The 19,839-nt window shown below is 37.6% G+C and overlaps 1 protein-coding gene across 2 annotated transcripts; it reads right to left on the reverse strand.

Annotated features, from left to right (window-relative positions):
- Positions 1-1,860: 1,860 nt before the first annotated feature.
- Positions 1,861-18,033, reverse strand: fermt1 (FERM domain containing kindlin 1). Of its 2 annotated transcripts, none has more exons than XM_042503748.2 (16): positions 17,897-18,033; positions 14,972-15,125; positions 14,180-14,277; positions 13,457-13,592; positions 13,176-13,313; positions 11,612-11,795; positions 10,298-10,400; positions 10,103-10,210; positions 8,811-8,942; positions 8,576-8,625; positions 6,110-6,234; positions 5,689-5,795; positions 4,495-4,719; positions 4,267-4,391; positions 2,545-2,686; positions 1,861-2,417 (listed from the first exon to the last, which is right to left on the reverse strand). In XM_042503748.2, the coding sequence occupies exons 2-16, from the start codon at positions 15,120-15,122 to the stop codon at positions 2,244-2,246; spliced, it is 1,998 nt and encodes a 665-aa protein (XP_042359682.1). In that variant the 5' UTR covers positions 15,123-15,125; positions 17,897-18,033; the 3' UTR covers positions 1,861-2,243. The 2 variants fall into 2 exon arrangements, with proteins under 2 accessions (XP_042359682.1, XP_087945815.1); XM_088089689.1 differs by lacking the exon at positions 17,897-18,033 and adding an exon at positions 17,656-17,671.
- Positions 18,034-19,839: the final 1,806 nt, after the last annotated feature.

Genomic DNA, 19,839 nt, shown 5'->3' on the forward strand with positions numbered 1-19,839 from the left:
TTTGAGTTATAGTGGAACTATAGAGAGGAACATTCCCCAAAATGTCAGGAAGCAGCACAGCTACAGAACAGTCCCTAAGTAACAGCTTTGTTGTGATCTCTGCATATTTACATGTTGTTCTGCTTGTTGTTGAAGGAATCAAATATCAGTTTATTCTTTCAGCATAACTGAGCTGTAAACTCACTACACCTGAACTCAAACCGCGTCCAGCGTGTCCTCTCATCATGTCCTCTCATCATGTCCCCATCACACACACACAGAGCAGAGGGAGGGAGGAGAGGGGGGAGAAGGCGGCCACTTACACCGTGTTCAGTGGTTACTGTAAGCAGCAAGTATGCAAATAAATGACAGTATCAGGGCCGGATCTAGAGATTTTGGTGACCTAGAAGAGATTGGGACATTTGTAGACACAGGTGGAGAATGAGAGCAGAATGGATTATTATAGACTTATATTAATGGTAAAAAACTATTCCAACATGTTTTATTTTTCACAAAAAAACTTACCATAAATATCAGAAAAAATGGAAAATAGATGTCACACATTAATCTTGACAAATAGTGTTAAGTCATGTGAAGAATATTTACTTTGGATTGTATGACACATTGCCGAAAAACTTATTGAATTCAAGCTGGATTTTATTATATATAGTTTTATAAAAACATATACTCTATAGCCTTCCTATCATCCTGGGAGCTGATGCTGCTGGGTTGCATTTTAACACAGTTTGTAGAGTGAAAACGTGGCAGATGTGTGACCACGTCATCACTGAGCCTGGGTGGGTGCGTTTCATTTCCCACCAGGGGGGCACAATCTGGTGTTTTATTACTGCCTTCAAACGATGCGCCAGCTCCACCTGCCCACCACGCGTGTGCAGCAGTGTGGCAGTGAGGCGGCTGAAAGAGCAAAAGAGAGCATCCTACACTGAAATAACACGACTGAAATAAATGATGCAACCCGAGAGACATCTTCAAGTTTTCAAATGATCAAACTACGATCAGACTGTAAGCTGTATTTTACATTTTGCACAACTGTGGTATTTAGTTGCCTTAAAGCTTGTACTGAAGCTTTTAGTGTTTTTAATAGGCAATTATGAGTTACTTAATTTATGAAGTCCTCCAAGAATCCAAGAAAGGGTCAGAATTCTTGTGAATTTTGAAGCTTTTTTTCATTGTTCATAGTTTGGGTATGGCTGCACAATATATGCTTTAAATACAGTGGCTGTAGCAAAATTAGGTATGTTTCTCGTCACATAAATTCTGTTTTCTTAAAGCACAGAATATAGCATCTCATCTATGTAAGCATGGATAAATAATGGCCCAAGGTGTCAGGGTCCCCCTGGCCCTGACCTGCAAAAAGTCAGTCAAATTAACCGATTAGGAAGAGACTCAAAATGACTCCAAAGAGACACAGACAGACCACAAGGAGATTCAGAGAAACTGCAGAGAAACTGAATAATTGTAATAAGGGGCAAAACAACAAGCAGACAGACAGACAGAAATAAACCTCAGGGATGTCAAATAACTACAAAAAGGGGAAAAACAACCATAAAGAGACACAAAATCAGCTCAGAGACAGAAAAATCCACAAAGGGACACAGTCACTTTAAAGAGACATAAAAACACAAAAAGATCCATAATGACCACAAAGAGATGCAAAACAACAAAAAAGGGGTAAAACCACCATAAAGTCTATGTGTCTCAGTCCTACGTGAAAGAGGAGGAGGGGCCTTTTGCATGTCTGGTCTGTGCTGAGGGGCCCATTGTCTCAAAATGCGCCCATGACTGAGCAACAAATCTGATTACAGTCTATGAATTTAACAACTTTAACGTTTAATATAATAACTCAAATGAACAAGTGTGTGAAATATAAAAAAACACCCTTTAATGATTTTTACAAAAGGTTTTTTCTTTCCTGAAACGAGGACATCTCTTCACCTAAAAAAAGCTTAATTCTTACAAGTATCAATGCGTCCAATTTTTGAGAGAATCTTGACTACATATTTACATCAATGCCATTATTCTTCCAGTGCAGGGTACATTTCTATAACAGTTCACAGCAGGATAGTAATGATAAAAACCTCTGATGCTAATGTTGAGTGAAAATGTTAAATTTACAGTATTACACTGTGTGTGGCAGTGATTTGCTCAGTGTTTACCATTGCTACAGCGGATGAATGCTGCACTTTCACATTGTAACACACGTAAATAAACAAAAGATGTGCTATTAGAAGCACAAGTTTTCCTCATTCTTGCCCTCCGGTCAGTTTATGAAACAGGTCTTCGTCTAGCGTCTCGTTCTGGTCTTTCGATCTTGTGGAGAGGAAGATGTAACCGCCGATGAACTCGTGGACCACCTTGCAGTCACAGCTTAAACAGCAGAAAGCTATTGACACGTTCTGGTCGAACTCAATGGTCACCTGGAGTTACAGACAGAGGATTCATGTTTCTGAAGTAATACTCTCTGTAGGCGGTACGCCCCCAAAAACTGGCGACAGAAGAAATGTACGCACGTACGCCGTAACGCACGGCACAACGAAGCCTCACCTGTCTTATCTCCCAGTTGACGTTCCACTGCTTCATGTTGGCGAACCTCCATGTGGTGACAGGCAGCCCAGTGTACAGGTCAATACGAATCATACGGTTGTATGAGATCCCCAAAATCTCATCCTTCTTACTGCCTTTGAATCTGAAACACAAATGAAAGAATTTCCAAATTATCATTCAGAAATGACATGACAAGATGTAAACGTGTCACCAGTGTTGAGGTTTTTATTTTACTGTTGAATTTTGGGTCGATTTTTAAATTTTTTATACTGTTGTTTTTGCTCTATTTCTATTTTTTAACCCCTGCTCAATTCCCATTTCAATTTCCAGATTTGTGTCTTATATTTTACTACTTATATTATTCTTTTTCTTTATTTATCTTGTACATATCTTTCTTTGATATCCTTTTGCTGCTGTAACAATGCAAATTTTCCCATTTTGGGACAAATAAAGATCTTATCTTCATCATACACAGGGGAGGAAGAATTATTTAGACCTTTTACTAAAAACAGCAATACCATGCTGCAGAAATAATGTTAAAAGTTTAAGTCCTGCATTCAAAGTTTTACTAAAGTGAAAGTGCAGAAGTATTAGCAACAAAATGAACTCAAACTATTAAAAGGACTCCATATTAAGCAAAATATTACAGTATTTCATGAAACATTTTCAGATAATTCCTGATGAAGTGGACAAAGAATCCAAAAATGGAGAAAAGTCTTGATGACTTAAAGTGGGGTCTTTGTTTAACAAAACTTTATCAAAACACCTGTTTACAAACTATCACACAACTCATACAGTGTAATCAAAGTCTCATTTTTCCAGTCGTATGCTCAGTAAATCCAAAACTGAAAGCCCTCTCCGACAGGAAACTGACCTCAGAGTGAAACTTTTCTATGCTCTCTTCATAGCCAGACTCCATTTGCAAAAACAGTAATTTTACCTCTGTGAATATGAGGGCTGCTGATCTACTGCTGCCTCCATCAGTTAGTTTGTTTGTGTTATTGTGTGACTTTGGTGAATCCAAACCAACACTTTAAAATACCAAAGTCACACAATAACACAAACAAACTAACGGATCGAGGCAGCAGTAGATCAGCAGCCCTCATATTCACAGAGGTAAAATTACTGTTTTTGTCAATGGAGTCTGGCTATGAAGAGAGCATAGAAAAGTTTCACTTTCAGTCCAGTTCCTCTTCAGAAAAGGCTGTCTGACTGGGAGGAATTGAACATACGACTGGATAAATGAGTCGAGTTGTGTGAGTTTGTAAAGTGATGTTTTGATTTATTTTTTGCTGTTGTTAAACTACAGATCACCAAGAATTTTCTCCGGTTTGGATTCTTCCTTCACCGTGGAGGCTTGTGGGAAAAACAAGACTTTCTTTACAAATTCAACGTAACAGAGTGTGAGTAATAGATACGCAAATGGCCATTTGAGGGTGGGTGAAGTATTCCTTTAAATATGTTATAAACTGTTGGGTAGCTATTCCTCGACAATGCGTTATTTTAAAAATTTCTACGGATAACCTTGATGTGGAAAAGTAACTATCAGATGAATGTAGTGGAATAAAAAGTACAATACTTCCCTTTGAGATGTAGTGGAGTTGCATAAAGCTGCATAAAACTGTAACTGTAATACCTCAAAATTGTACTAAAGTAGCATACTTGAGTAAATATACTTAGGTACTTTTCCCCACTGATTAAACCCAAATATTTGCACAGTACCTGACAATGTAGTAGTTGATACCAAACTCTGGAAGTGACTGCCAGGCCTGGATGAAGCGCATTTTGGCCTCCATCAGGGACAGTCGTGCAATGTTCTGATGGGCCTCCAGGATACGAGCGGTTAGCTGGAAAGAGGCAGATTTAAAAAAAATATTTAGCAATAACAGTGACGTAACACTGCTGACTGTTGGAGAAGTGAAGTACATTGCACATTGCCCTTTAACAGACCTGTTTGGTCTTGTACTTCTTGGTGTAGCGTGGAGAAAAAAAACATTCAGAGTTCATATCCATAGCATTGAGGTCCGGAGCCGCCTGACCAGGAGGGGGCGCCAGGTTCTTCATCTGCAGGAAGGACTGGATGTTCCTTACTTCTGACTTGTAGGAGCTGTAGGCCATCGTCTTGCCCTTGGAGGCAAGGATGCATGCAGCTTTCCACTTGGCGTACTGCATCTCCTGCAGCAATAACAGGACAGTTACAATATCAGCCTGCGTTTATATATGCACCCGAAACAGGTAGAATTGTTGAAAACGCTCATGTAGTCAGAGCTGCTGTGTGATTGGATGCACTAACACCAATGTAAATTATTAAAGAACTATGTTTTTATAAGCTGCAAAACTGAAAAAAACAGAGGTTTTAGGAGAAAGGAAGTGGATAAGAAGTGAAGCATCAGTTATTTCAAAAAGAAAGCTTTTTTTTTGTTGGGCCTGTATCCAGTGAAACTTAACTATGGTAAAAATGAACGGACATTTTAGACCTTAGCTTGCTTTATGCCGAAAACAAATGTTTTGCACTTTTATGAAAAAACCTAAGCAGACCAAGCATTAATCGGTGGATAAGACTGATGTTATCAAGCCTGCCATTAGAAAAGATAACTTAGATATTAAAAGATAAACAGCATAGTTTTGAGAATATATATGGAGTGCTTTTAGTTATGTAAAAGATTGAGATCTATGACATGATCAAGTAAATGACTAATGTTTGCGGACCATGCAGAATCTAAGCCTGTATAAATTATTTACTTAAAAAAAAAAACTCTCAAATTTAGAATGTATATTGTAATTATTGTACTCCATTTTGTATAGATTACCATTTTTTAACATTTGAGGAGCATTATATGTTATGTGCTATGTGATTGCAAAAAGCTGTATTTTATAACATGGAAAATCTAAATTAAAATATTGTGGGGAAAAAACAAGTGAAGGCAGTATTTTGCTACTTCGACCAGACAAACTGTAGACGCTGACGCTAACGAGACCATGAGTTACTAAAATATACATTTGACTTGCTGATATCTATTGTTTTTAGTTTGCTACGGGCATTTTGTTAGTGTTTCATTTTGTGACTGAGAGTTTTACCCCCGGTGGGTTTGGTTTTTGGAGTATGACATGTTGACTCTTTGGTGATGAAGATGTGGGCCTTACATTGTCACATCGGATGTACACCTCATTCATGCCATCAGCAACTGGGAGCAGGAGCTTGATGCCGAACTTTTTATCCGTCACATTGACATCGGGGACTACCTCGCAACCTGTCAAAGATGAGGAAGAGATAGTACTTAAATTACAAGAGAAGTACAGTAACATACAGCAGATGTATTCACGTTTTCAAAGCACATATTTTTATTAGGACTGTTATAGTTGATATTTACAACTTTCCCAGTGGCTTATATGCATCTCCATATCCAAATTGTGCATATGTATAATTATGTGTGTTATGAAATTATGAGAATGGCCTTTTTTTTTACTCACAGGGATGCTCAGAGACTTAATAGCGCACCATGGGAATGCAAACATTAAAAGTTATTAATCTTTAACAACAGGTTAGAGATTCTTCATCACTGACCTCGGAGGTGAAACTGCTCTATGGGTTCTCCACTGGAGACCTCCTTGTTCTTGTAGTAGGAGATGGTGGTGTCCTTGAAAACAAACCAGTACTCTTTGTACGGCCGCAGCGTTAGTCTTTTGGGCCTGATGTAAGTCAGAGAAAATCAAAGAAAAAACGTTTTTATGCTTGCATTACAGGTTTGACACCTCTGTTGTAAGAAACTGTAAGCGAAACAGTATACATTTTTTAGAAGTTTATGAGATACTTTTTTTTTTTGAAGTAGTGCAATTTATTTAGAGCATCTCAACAGAAGGTTGTTTCCATTAATCAATTATCAGATGACCTACACACCATGGTAATATTTAAGTGTGTATCAGAGACATAAGTACACAAACACATTCAATAAATCACCTTATGGCCACAAGACACAAATTACACTGATTTTAAGGGTAACTTTTGTATTTTTTAACCAGGACCCCATTTTCCCATGTTTTTTGTGTCTAAATGAATAATGGGAACAACAATTATCGACATGGTCCAGTACTGAGTGAGAGCACTGCAGCTAGCAGTGGTGAAATAGGCTGCAATGTAACCACTCAGGGCATTTGTACGCCGCCAATGTACAGTACTTTGCAAAAGTCTTAGGCCACTTTAAACTTTGTTATTTTAGCAAGATTATAATGACCATACATTTTTATTTCTCATTAGTCTACTAAAATACAACCAGTATATAGTATTAAAAATGCAAATATTTCAGACTAAAATAACCTCATCAGGCTTAAGTTGCAAATATTTACTGTGACCTCCATTTCCACTTAGAGTGTCTTGAACTCTCTTAGGCAATGTGAGATTTATAATACTAATCTTCTGGTGTATTTACACCAGGTAGCATTCAAGACATGTCCAAAGCTCAATATTGATTGTTTGCGCTACCTTTTGTTATGGTTATATGGTTCCATGTTTCACACTAAATATTGACTTAAGTCAGAAGAAGCTATTTTGTTTTGACTTTTTTGTTGTTTTAAAACATTGTACATGTTCTCTGTATTCTTTGTGTCTTCATAACGAGACTAAGCAAAATATGTATATATTATGTCCTCATTACAACTTTTCTAAAACAAAAAAATCTATGATGGCCCAAGATTTTTGCACAGTACTGTATGTTGTATGCACTGTAAAAGTGCTTGTTTTTGTCACTGACAGGCTCAGATTGTTATTCCAAGTGTCTGAGGAGTTATAGAAAGGATCCCTGCAGAGATAGTCCTTTTTGTCAAAGAGTAAGACCCCTTTTGTAAAACCAGAAACAGTCCTAAAATCACCATCGCCAAATCTGCCAGACTCCATTGGAATAAACAATCATTTTAGCGTGTGTAGAGCCAGCCCATTTTCACATCTAACTGGACGAATTAAGGTTTTATTTCCACCAAACCAGAGCTGGTGACCCTTGGAACAGTGGAAAGATGAACTAAGACAGCTTTTTGTAGTTTTATTTTGTTTCTGTTAACTTTGAATAGAGTGTTTTACGATGATAAAATTACTGTTTATTTAAATGGTCTGGTGGGTTTGGCGATAGAATGACAATCTGAGCTTATCTGTGGCAGAAATGAGCACTTACAGTGAACAACTGCCCATTAATGTAACGTTGCAGCTTGCTTTGCTGCTGTCGACCTCAGCGCTTTCGCTCAATTCTGGACCAATTCCAAAACTGTTGTTCCCATTAGTTACTTACAGACAAAAACATGGTTGAATCCAGGTTGAAAAATGCCAATCTTATTCTTTAAACCCACACCTGTCTAGTTCTCTTAACTGTCTATGCTATGCATTATGATGCCAGTTGGGAAATTGTAATTTTTTATATATTTTTTTTGTCATTAAATGTAGACATAATTCAAAGAAATTTTCAAAAATATATTTTTCACAGAGTGCACTTTTGGGTATGTTATCTTAAAGCAACTCTGTACAAAATGAGAAAAGTGTTATTGTTTTAAAAAAATATTCAACAACCTTTAAGTTTAAAATGTATGCCATTTAAAAAAGGAAAAACATTAAAACACGAATTCTTATCATAAGTTTGTTTGTCTGATAACTACCCTCGGGCAACACTGTACCACGGTGAAACAGCCCAGAGGAACGAGTGTGTTGGAGAGTGTATGCACATTTCAGCAAACTTTAAAGAACTTTAAGGATTAAAAATTAAACTTTTCTTATATATTATTTTGAATACATATTTCTGGATTGTAAAATGACAGTAAAATGCTCTCCAGAAAGTCACATTATAATATTAACATTGCTATTGTTTCCCTTAAAGTATTGCAACATAATTGAGGATGTATTGTGTTAGTTTAAACTGCCTAAAATGGGTACGTTACCTAGAGGCAACACCGTACTATAGAGGGTTAAAGAACAGTAAAAGATCAATTTCAGGTCGTATTTTAGGGTATGAACAAGGGTATCTCGATGTGCTGGGAACAAAGGTGGGTTTACCTAAACAGCCGGAGGGAATCTGCCAGCTCTGGAATGTCTGTAATGTCTTCCTGGGGGTGGGACAAACAACTGTGAATTATTGTGTGTCTTCTCCTGACATCATGTTAAGACATGCAATCATCGGAGGCCTACCTATCACTCCTGCTTAAAAAACAGGTGTTCTACTGTAACAGACCTAAAAACCTTAAAATTACAGTAAATATTCACTCCGGTGTCCAAAAAAAACTGTGTTTACCAGAATTCGGTCTTTGTGTCCGCCTTCAAGTGTCACCTCCAAGTTGGACAGGGCAGCTTCTACTTCATCTATTTCTGGCTCCTTGGAGTTGTCCAATGGTTCATTTGAAATGGTCAGCTTACAAATGTGATACTGAAATGACATGAAATGAAAAGTTTTCACACCATAAGTGGAAAACTTCTGACTTTGTTTACAGCACCGATCAAATATTCTAACACGTACAAGTCGTTATGACTTAAGAGGTTATGCAAGGCGGGCATGAGTCAGAGGGAGGTTTGAGCACAGCCCTGTGTGCCAGCCATTGCACCAATGTGTAGGTGAGTGCAACACTGATCTCCCTTTGAATCACTGTGATTTCTGAATCACCGTCCCATCCGTTGCTAAATAACAGCTGAACAGATCAGAGACAGTCTGAAATGTAGACACAGAAAATGTCGCAGCTTAAACTTTGCCACAGTTAACGTAGTAATCGTTAGTTCCACAGAGTAAATGTGTGAAGGGGCGCGATAAGTCTTACCGCACTACTTTTCCCACCACTAAATCTCTCTTCTTATACCTCTCCCTCCCATCCTCCCTCTCCTGTGGGATTTTCCTCGAGTGCTGACACGTCCTCACATGGATTCAGACACCAAGCCCGCACTCTTAGATGGATAATATTCTCAGCTCCATGACACCAATTCTTCCGTGTAAGCTTGATTTAATGGTGGTCAAAAAGACCTGCTCTGTCATGTGGTTTAATATCCCATGACTGCTGTGATGTGTTTTTTGCAGAAAATAGTGCCTTAACTAGAAAACGTTATGGAAAAAAAACAAGAAAACTGAAAACCAATATTCTCCCAAACTTTAAGTGGCAGTGCATCAAAAACTCAAGTCTACAACATGGTTATCTGCCTATCTGTGTCCACATAGTTAGAAAATGTCATATGTGCAGGTAAAAACGTGCAGTACAGGTCCCCCATGAGTGACTATTTCTGATGGTGTGATGTCACTTTGGCCGTGCGGACACTTGTGACCCTCGTAGATGCATTACACATATATCATACATACATACATATAGCTTTTTGCTGTTTAAAATTTTACCCGTGTGTTGTTCTTACATTGTTATTTTGTGTTGTGTTTGAAATTTTTCCCGTGTGATTTTAAGTGCAACGCACTTTGTAATGTTGGTTTTGATCAGTGCTATATAAATAAACTTTATTATTATTATTATTATTATTATCTACGAGGGTCAAGTATTACACAGGTAGAACCTTCTATCGCTTTCATAACCATGATCGTGGCGCGTTGTTTACCTGTAATGACGCAAACATCAGCATTTCCTCCTCAGTGCAGTCGATCTCCTCCAGCAGGATGGACCAGCGAGCTTGTTCATACAGCTGGGTTATCCTGACGGCATCATACTAAAACACAAACACACGCTCAAATTTAGTTAAAAATATCCAAATCAAGTGTAATTTTTCCAAGGGGATGCATTTTGAGTGGCTTACTTTAGGATTGAGGTCAAAGAAGACGTTGTACTTGAAGCGAAGCAATAGTTTATCGTCATCTTGGATGTCTTGCTCCATAAGAGAACGAGACGAGTCCAACCACCTGTCAATCATAGAAACACCCAATTAGAAGTTGAAATGATATAGAAAGGACAGCCCCCCCCTTCTTTTGGCCCACCATTAGATTTTATTTTGGAAAAAATATGTATGATAGTCAATCGTAAGAGAAGAATCATTTTATGACAAATTTTTGTTTGAATTGTGCCATAAATTACACTTATAATGTCCATCAACTAATAAATTCCAGGGAAGAATTTGCAAGTCAAGAAACTCACTGTTTGTTGTACAACTGTGAAGATTTAGACTGCGAAAATATACGTTTAGAAAGACTACACAGTCAAAAGTTGCAAGTGATGTCATAACTCTCCCACTAAGCTACTACGCCTGTGTTCGCACAACCTTTAAGGCTGGGTCAACTATCAGCTATCAGATAACTATTAAGCCTTTTAGTACAATAAAGGAAAAAATAAAATAAAGGGTTTTGCACCAATAAAATAATCCCCCAAACAGCTGTATCAAACAAAAATTACATAATGCCAAATTCAAAAGCAGTTTCTAACAATTGCATGCCTATACTGTTTTCGGTCTCTTTAAACCAAAACACTTTAAGTGACCCAGCACTCGGTATTTTATCTGCTGTTTCTGCAGAGCTAATAGCCTAAACTGTAATATATAGTCCCATTTGGAGCACTGGTTATCTGGATTTGGTCATCTTGAAAAATTTGTATTTAGATCAAAATGCTCCAATCCAATTATGCTTTGAGAAACCGGGGAAAAAGTAACATGGTTTAGTTGATCCTGGATAGCAAAACAACTGATTTCTAAATCCAGATCATTCTGATCGAGATAAAACATTTTTTTGAACAACTGGGCTCTGGAGTCACTAGATAAAACACAGGCTAGCTAAACATCAGGTGAAATAACTGAAATAATTACATTTGTGCCAAGGTAGTGAGCATGGTGGTTTTGGTGATGTATTTTGTGCAAGACAAGAGATGGAGTTCACTGACCAGTTTCACACAATACTAAACAGTACTACGACAAACTTGCAAGAAACTGCAACTTTTTTGGCCTGCAAAATTATCTTTAAAATCAACAAGCATTACATGAAAATCATGGCACAATTCAAATGTGTTTAAAAATTATCACCATACATATTTATTCTGAAGTAAGGCTGCATGGGGAACAACAGAAGAGAAAGGACTTTGCCTCTCTGACAGCTAGTTTCAAATCAATGAGCAGGTTTTTACTTACCCGGCATTGTTAACTGCTTTGTCCACTAGTGAGAGCGGCTGGTACATCTTGGCCAGCTCGGCAGGCGGCAGGTTTGGCTGGGAGTCAGCTAGAGGGTTTTCTCCAAACCAAAGGCTTGTGGCGGACATGGGCATCCCGTTCTCTGGGTCGTAAGTGGCTGTCATGGTCTTGCTGTACATGGGGCCTTGTTTGAGGGGAATGGTAGATAAATGATTAAAACCAGGTTTGCCAAAGGGATTCAGTGTCAAATGATATAGCATAGGACACTGAAAAAAACACATAAAAGCAAAAGAACATTTTCAAAGAAGAATCAACTGTTAGGATAAAATGTTTGACAGAGAGCTTGAGACTCATAAAAACAAAATAACCCGTGATGAAACTCGAAAGTTACCGACCGGGTCGACATTAAAAGCGGCGGAGATCAAAGGTCTTAATTAGAGTGATCTTTAGGATGGTCTGGGATCCAAACTGCAGTGTAGCAAGTGTGTGTTAGGGAAACCCTGAAGAACATGGCAGCATACTGAACAATTCTGTCAGATCTCACTGATGAAAACTGTTGCCTGTCAGATGTCCGCAGCGCTATATATAGATATTTCCTCTCCCCCTCTGGCAGAAGTTACCCGTAGAAATAAAGATGTTATCTGTTTTAGGGCTGGACAGTCATATGAAAGTATTAAATTACATTCAGAAGACAAGATGAATCTTTCACTGACCTGCATATAATCAGAGCTGCTTTCAGGTGAAGCACAGGTGGAGCTGATACATTAACGGGGACTTTGTTCTATTATGCAATGCAATGACTAATTAAGGTATTTGTGACACCTGTTGTTTGTCTGCAGTGAAAAAGATCTATTCAGCTTTAGCTTCAGATGTATAAAATAAATCAATCACACACTGGAAACCATCAGATCAATTAATGATTATAAATCAGTGAGTCTTCTCTGAGATACATAAAAATAAAACTGGACTTTTAACTCCCATTTGACATTTTATGTTTTAACAAGCAAACTGAATATATCGGCGCTCAAAACACTAAGCATCAATACTGCACGCAGCTAAGCACGGGATGAGAAATTAATGTCATAATTTCTGTTTGCCAAAATAATTGCAATTCATGATGTCACCCCAAAAATCATCAAAATATGCTTAAAATTGTTAAAATGGCAGTAAAACAAATATTTTTATTCAGTCACAAACATATCTTTTTTGGGAACATCCTTTTTAGTGAAAAACCATCAGTCCAACAACGTAACAAAGCTTAAAGGCTTTTCAACTATTTTAAATGGCATCATATATTTCAGTGTGAAATTTGCCAGTGCTCGATTAAGGTACTTTGCACTTTTTTTCTTCTTTTTTGCAGCTGGTGGATATGCAGACTGTTTTTGCAGATTTTCTTTTTTTGTTAGTTGCCCAGCGGTCTCTTTGGGTGCAATTTGGGGTTCAATTTTTTGTCCCAGTAAATGCGTCTTTTTCTTTAGCCAGAATCTTTTTCAGAGATGCTGCAGATTACTTCTAAAGTAAGAAACTTAAGTTTTTGGCCTTGTTCGTAAACGTTTCACAGTACCTGTGCCTACAGGTCCCCCGCTAACCAAGTCGATGTCCCAGATGTCTTCCTGTGCTGAGTTCTTGTCTTTCTTCTTCTTCTTTTTGGAGGGATCGTCTGGAGGCTTCAGCAGGGACAGTTCCTCTGAATGTCTGATGTCTATGATGGAGCAAACGGGAGACGTGAGGGATCAGGGAGAATATGGAAGGAAGGTGAGTTTTTATTTTAAATAAATCAAGGATGTCTCTAAATCTTAACAAAAGAAACAAAGGGACGATCAAAAAGGACAAAAAAAAACTCACTGAGCATCCGACAGATCTCTGCCACCGCCTTGAAGACCACACTGGAGAAGCTGACGGTGATTTTGATGGTTTTCATGTTGGGGAGCTGCAGCAACAGGGGCTTATGTTGGGGTGTGTAGCGCAGGTCAGCATCAGCCTGTGTAGAAATATTTGTTGTTTTGAAATTTGAACCACACCTGCAAAATCTATAATTAGGCTATTTCTTTTCTTATTTTGACTTGGAGATTTTCATAACCTAAACTGGGCTTAGAGAAACTTCCCGTCTGTTGAATGCACTTATGTACAGTACGTAAAGGGTGTACTATAATGTGATGGTCACACATGCAATTTAGATATGAACAACAAAAACAGACAGTAGGCCGATCTGTGAGTGGACTGAACTAATTTTGCACACATTTTCTGATCTTTCTCATTATGAATTTGGTTCTTATTGCTTTGTGAATAGCATTATGCATTTGAATTATAGATCCAACAAAAGGTTCAGGCCGACTGACAAAATAAAACCACTGAAGGCTAGGGTCGGCCCTGCAAAAGTATTAATTATAACTTGACTAAAGTACTGTGCTGTGGAGTCGGCACTTAAATACTTTTTAGCCTTGGTAAATATGTATTAATAGGGAATATTTAAATTGTTTTTTGGATTCAAATATGGAAATGATAACACTGAAACAAAGATCTGCACATTTATAAAAATAGATTAAATCACTTTGCCATCTGCATTACCTGGATTCCATACTTGTCTAATGTCCAGTGGGTTTTGAGCAGCCAGCATTTCCTCTGTTCCCACCACAGGGCGTGATCTGACCAGTCCTGAGGAGCCTCTGCAGACACACACATATTACAACACTGCTACCGTCATATCTCAATTTTAAAGGATAAATCACACTCAAAGTTAATGCACACATTTTAAAGTTTAAAGGGTCTTGGGGTGTAGCTCAGTGCTAAAACATTTAAACAACCACTCCATCCACAACCTCACAAACCTGTACTGTCGCGCAGGTGGCTGAGCATGATTAAAGTGTGGTTTTATGAGTCTACCTGACATCATGTTATGGTGCTCTGTTCCTTGATGACAAGCTACTTAGTCATCTATTATGTCTCAGGCTCTTTGAACCACCTAACTGACGTCGCCTTCATACTTTATATATCAGCTCCTGCTTATAAATGGGGCACTGCAAAGAGATATCAGATCCGGGCTGAACTTTGGCCCCTTGGGCTACAAAAGCCAATGCATTGTGGCAAAACAATAGCAGTGCGGTGTAGAAAAATGCAGGGCAAACAAGGGTGTGGCTTGACTAACAGTCCTGTTGTAGCAACAGGGGGGAGGTGGAGGCTTAAAACAAAGTCATATGGATGTACACTTTTGTAGGTAAACTATCTTTCTGGATAAACAAAATTCCTTAAAAGGGGTACAGTGTTAACATGAAGTGCTTATAGAAAAGCTCATGGGTACCTAAACGAGACACTGAAAAAACTCCTTTAGAGATCACAGTAAGACAGTTTTGAGACACTTACTAATCTTTTCCACCAGCTTCAGCATGAGTCCTCCGATGTGCAAGTCTCCCTTCACCCTCATTTTAAATCTCATGGACTCATCTCCCTGTTTTTGATCCACCTGCACCGACAGCTCCCATGATGTTTCTCCATACTCTGCTGCTGTAATCATGATCTACAAAGACAGACGCGAGACAGTGCATTAGATTAAAGACAGGAGAGGAACATTACATAAAAACAGGAAGGAAAAAAAGATGTCTGATTAATCATTTGGTGGGGGGAATTCCGTTTAAATATGTTGATTCTCTCCTCTCTTTTCTTTGAAAGATTAGGAAACATCTGGGATGAAAACATGACTCAGCGGATTAAGTGTTTCTCAACATCCTGTGAGAACATCCAAATTGGCTTGGCAGTTAAGAAGCAGATCTCTGTGTTTCTACTCTTAAGTACCCAGCAATGGAGCAGATTTTAAATCTTCTTTCTGCAGTATCTCTGCAAAGATACTGCAGCCCCTGAAGTACTCCTCTCAGTCGATACATTTATAAATAAGATATCAGTGAACACGGAGACTGGCAGATGTACAGGCTGGTGCTGGCAGGGAAAATAGATACAACTGTGGTAAACACAGCAGACTTAACACAGCTGTACGCCTCTGCACAAAGGTAAAAAGTATAGTGGAGGATTGAGGGATTTTAATTATGAGCAAGACTGAATAGATGATCAGGCAGGTAAGAAAGGGGAGAAGAGCGGAGGAGGAGCAGGGAGGGTAGAGCTGAGGAATGTGTGACGAGCACAGACACGAATCTGGTGCAGGAGAGTCCATGCAAAACAACAATTTCCCCCCACACTGCACCAATCTCCCTTCGTTTCACATCTGAATGTGTGGTGAACAAACTCATACGCACACTCGCTCGTGTAGTCTGGGGCCATCAATAGTAATACCAGTTTCATTTGTCGTGGGCAGCCCAGTGGAAGTGTATACTGTGTGAAACTGTGTTGCCGCAAGGCTTGGTTTAATGAACACACTCTGCTGTCTTTGTGCTGCTCCCTCCCTGTACAGCTGTAGGGTACAGTAAAAAGTTTTGAGCTTGCATATCTGCTGAAGGAAGGCTTGTTGAGATGTGTTGGGAGCGTGATGAATTGACTCCCACAATATTACACTAGCTGCAAAAAAAGAACAAGAAGTGTTGGAAGGAGTGATGATGTAATTTGGAGCCTCATCAGAATGCAAACAACAGAAAATAAACAATATTATGGGAAAATGTGGTGAGCGGTTTCTTATGTGCCACAGAAAAGAAGACAAAACTGTCTTTATCATTAATTTGGTAGTGACTCTAGCTTAGTGTTTTTATCCATAATGTAAGTTTAGAAATAAAAAACTCATATTGTTGCTTTTCTGAAGGATGTTGAACATTAGTTGAAAGTGCGCATCCGAGGCTATGAAGACACTTGATATCTGTATGTCTTATAATATCTTTGTTTAGTGTGATATCCCCCTGGCTCTTTGTTATTGCTGTGTTTGAATACTTTCAGCTGTATACTGGATCTTTGTGAAATTATGTTGTTTAACCCTTTGAAACCTGAGCTAATTGGCTTTAACAACAGAAAAAGAAATGACGCAAATCTAGCAAGAAATTAGAATTTAAAAAACACAAGAACATTACTTGACATTTAGTAATAAATTTTTAAAAAAAGGAAATGTCCTGGGAAAGGTGCGTAAAAAGTATTATAATTCTGTAACATAATTTTAAATATGTGACCATGATATTTAGCTATAAATATAATTTTTCCCTATATTTTTCTTTTTTTCCCTAGACATTTCCCCTAGCTTTATTTCTTCTATATAAATTGACTAATATTTTGAAGTTTGTGGAACATTTCTTTCCTCGCTGCTTTACCCTTTTGCCTTTTTCCTCATATTACAGAAAACAAAAAATCAAAACCAATCTTCTAATGCTCGTAAAAATGCATCTGAATGCAGCACAAGACAATGAATGTTGTACCAAAGGGCTCCATAAAGAATGGGAAAAAAAAACCAACAGAATATAAAATTAGTTTTCATACAAAATATGCAGTGGTTTAACCCTTTAAAAGCAGTCAATGTGAACTGTGTTCAATCTGCTATTTCTAACAAAAGCTGCATTGAGAGAGTGGACATTTTATGGGAACATGTAGAGGAATGTAGCACTTATAAAAGACATCCACCCTTTATGAAAAAATGCATTTTCTTTTAAACAATAAAACTAAATTACACACATACTACTATAAAACACGGACAGAAAATAAAGAGCAAAAAGTGTTGGAGGGAGCGATGATGTAATCTGGGGGCCTCATCAGAATGCAAAAACACTGAATATAAAATATATTTTTCATGCAAAAATTCAATGGTTGAACTCTCGACTCGACTTAATATTGGAATAACTAAAGGGATGCAGCACTAGAAAAAAAACATTCACACTACATGAAAAACACCCCATTTAGTTTTATTGTTGAGCAATAAAACTAAATTACACACATAGTATTACAAAATAAACTGTCAGAAAGCACCGTGCATGTCTTCTTATTGTTAAAATCCTTCATATTAAAGCCAATTGTCTGAAATAAAGCACAAAAATGATGTAAGTGCACCCTGAGGCAACTACTATCAAGTATCAGGCGCTACTTATGAGCCATAAACAATAACAAAATTAAGGTTATGTACTCACAGACTACATTTCAGCGTCAGCCCAGCCTTAGTATGACAATACCAGTACAATTAAGTTACACAAATTAAACATTAACTCCTCCTAAGCCTACCACAGACCCATGACAAGTCCAGACTGGACCATTCCCAGTCATAAGATGTGATTTTCTGTCGTCAGGTACATTAGAAATCTGCTTTAATTGATCCCACCTGGTTAATGGGCCATAAATTAACGGTGTCGATACATTAAAAAACACTCTTACCTTGATTCAAAGTTTTCTACCGGTGAGTTATTCCCAAAAATGTTCTTGTGAAGCGGAAAGAAGCAGGAGTGAGGCTCTTTCGGGAGTAAAACACGCCCCGCTCAGACAGGTAGAGACAGGAGGCGGGAACCTGACAGGAAGTGGGCTAAGCTAATGTTACGTCTTCAAAGAAAAGGTGCGTTTGCTCACAACCACAGTCCTTGATATCAGAGATTTAATTAACTTAAACAATATATGAATGCTTCGCAAGTTGTATTGTAAATAGTTGAATATATATTGTGCTAAAAATGACTGTCTAACTCGCCCTAAGGGCACAGAGTTATACCATATTGTCACCAGTACCCCGAATTAGCTAACATTAATATGCTAAACATACTAGCTAGTTTATGCTAATGCTGCCGGTGCGTTTGAGTGTCATAACATAAGTTACCTCCGTTAGCTAAAATATCATAGCATTAAGCTAATTTAACTTAGTAAACACTGACTAAAATTACTTAGCGTAGAAAAAACCCCAAAATATGCTGTGTCAGTGTGTTGTAAGTGTAGCTTTTATGTTAAAGAAGCCCCTAATTTGGAAAAACCGCATCAAAAGAAAATCGCCCTTAGCAACGCTTAAATTAGCAAGTTACCATGTCTGTGATATTAGCATTTTAAAAGGATGTGATGTGACAAGACATATTAATAATAACTCAGCCCCATACAATAATAATGATACAAGTGTAATATATATAGTAAAGTATAAAAGCAGTTTTATTTGGTGTGGTTATCAAGGGCTGCTAAGTTGTATCATAGATAGGTGAATATATATTATGCTAAAAGTGACCAGCTAACTGCCTCTAACATGACAGAGCTATACTGCAATATCCCAAAATTAGCTTATATGATTAACATACTAGCTAATTTATGCTAATGCTACCATTCGGTTTGAGTGTCATAACTTAAAAGTTAAGTTAGCTAAAAGACAACATAGCAGTAAGATAATTTAACTTGGAAAACTTTCACTGAAGTTACTTTTTAAGTGTAGAAAAAAAACAATAAAATGTACTGCATCAAAGTGTTTTTAGTGTAGCTTTTATGCTAAATGATATTTCTGTTTATAGCAAAGTGATGTGTCCAATTATCAGTAGCTCAGACCAATAACATAATGTTACTAACTCAAAGTATAGAATATAGTATAATAAAATATAATGGCAGTTTTATTTGGTCTGTTCTTTCAGTGTAGCACAAAATTTAAATTAACCCCCCAAATTTGGGAAAAAAGATGCTTAGCACAAGTTTTTTTCTGAACACCTATGTCTTTAGGTAGCCTACTGAAATATATTAACATTTTTATTTATAAACAATGTAATGTGTCTAACACCAATTATTAGTACCTCAGCCCAATAACATAATAATGATACTAATATATAATATATTGTATGATAACATGTAACAGCAGTTTTATTTGGTCTGGTCTTTCAGTGTATAGACATTGTAATTATAAATGAACCAAATTTGAAACAAATGCGCAATTGTAAAATGGCAGTTAGCAGCAATTAGACTAAGTTACAGTTTTTTTCTGAATTTTTAAACATTTATATACAGCATTTACTGTTTGCTATTTCAATTAAAGTTGCACATATTAAAGGGGCAGTCCACCAACTTCAGGCATGAAGGTCAGTCTACTGGTCACTGGGCCTCATTCACAAACAGAGTGTACTAACAAAAACCCTGTGTATGAATGTTGTACGCACAAATCTGGGATTCACCAGACAATTGCCTAGTGTGAACACAAGTTGCTCTGTGTGTCCAAATACAAAGCTACAAGCTATAAGAAAGTTTTTTGAAAAAGTTTTAATCTGATGTTGATCTGTTTACACTGACTACAAGAAAAGAAATCCACCTGAAGGGACTAAATTTTGACACTTTCATGTGAGATTTAGTTCATGTGAAAATCTTATATC

The sequence above is a fragment of the Plectropomus leopardus genome, chromosome 16 (assembly GCF_026936395.1).
Source record: "Plectropomus leopardus strain MGB_pleo_1.0 chromosome 16, ASM2693639v1, whole genome shotgun sequence".
In the NCBI taxonomy this organism is placed as follows: Eukaryota; Metazoa; Chordata; class Actinopteri; order Perciformes; family Serranidae; genus Plectropomus; species Plectropomus leopardus.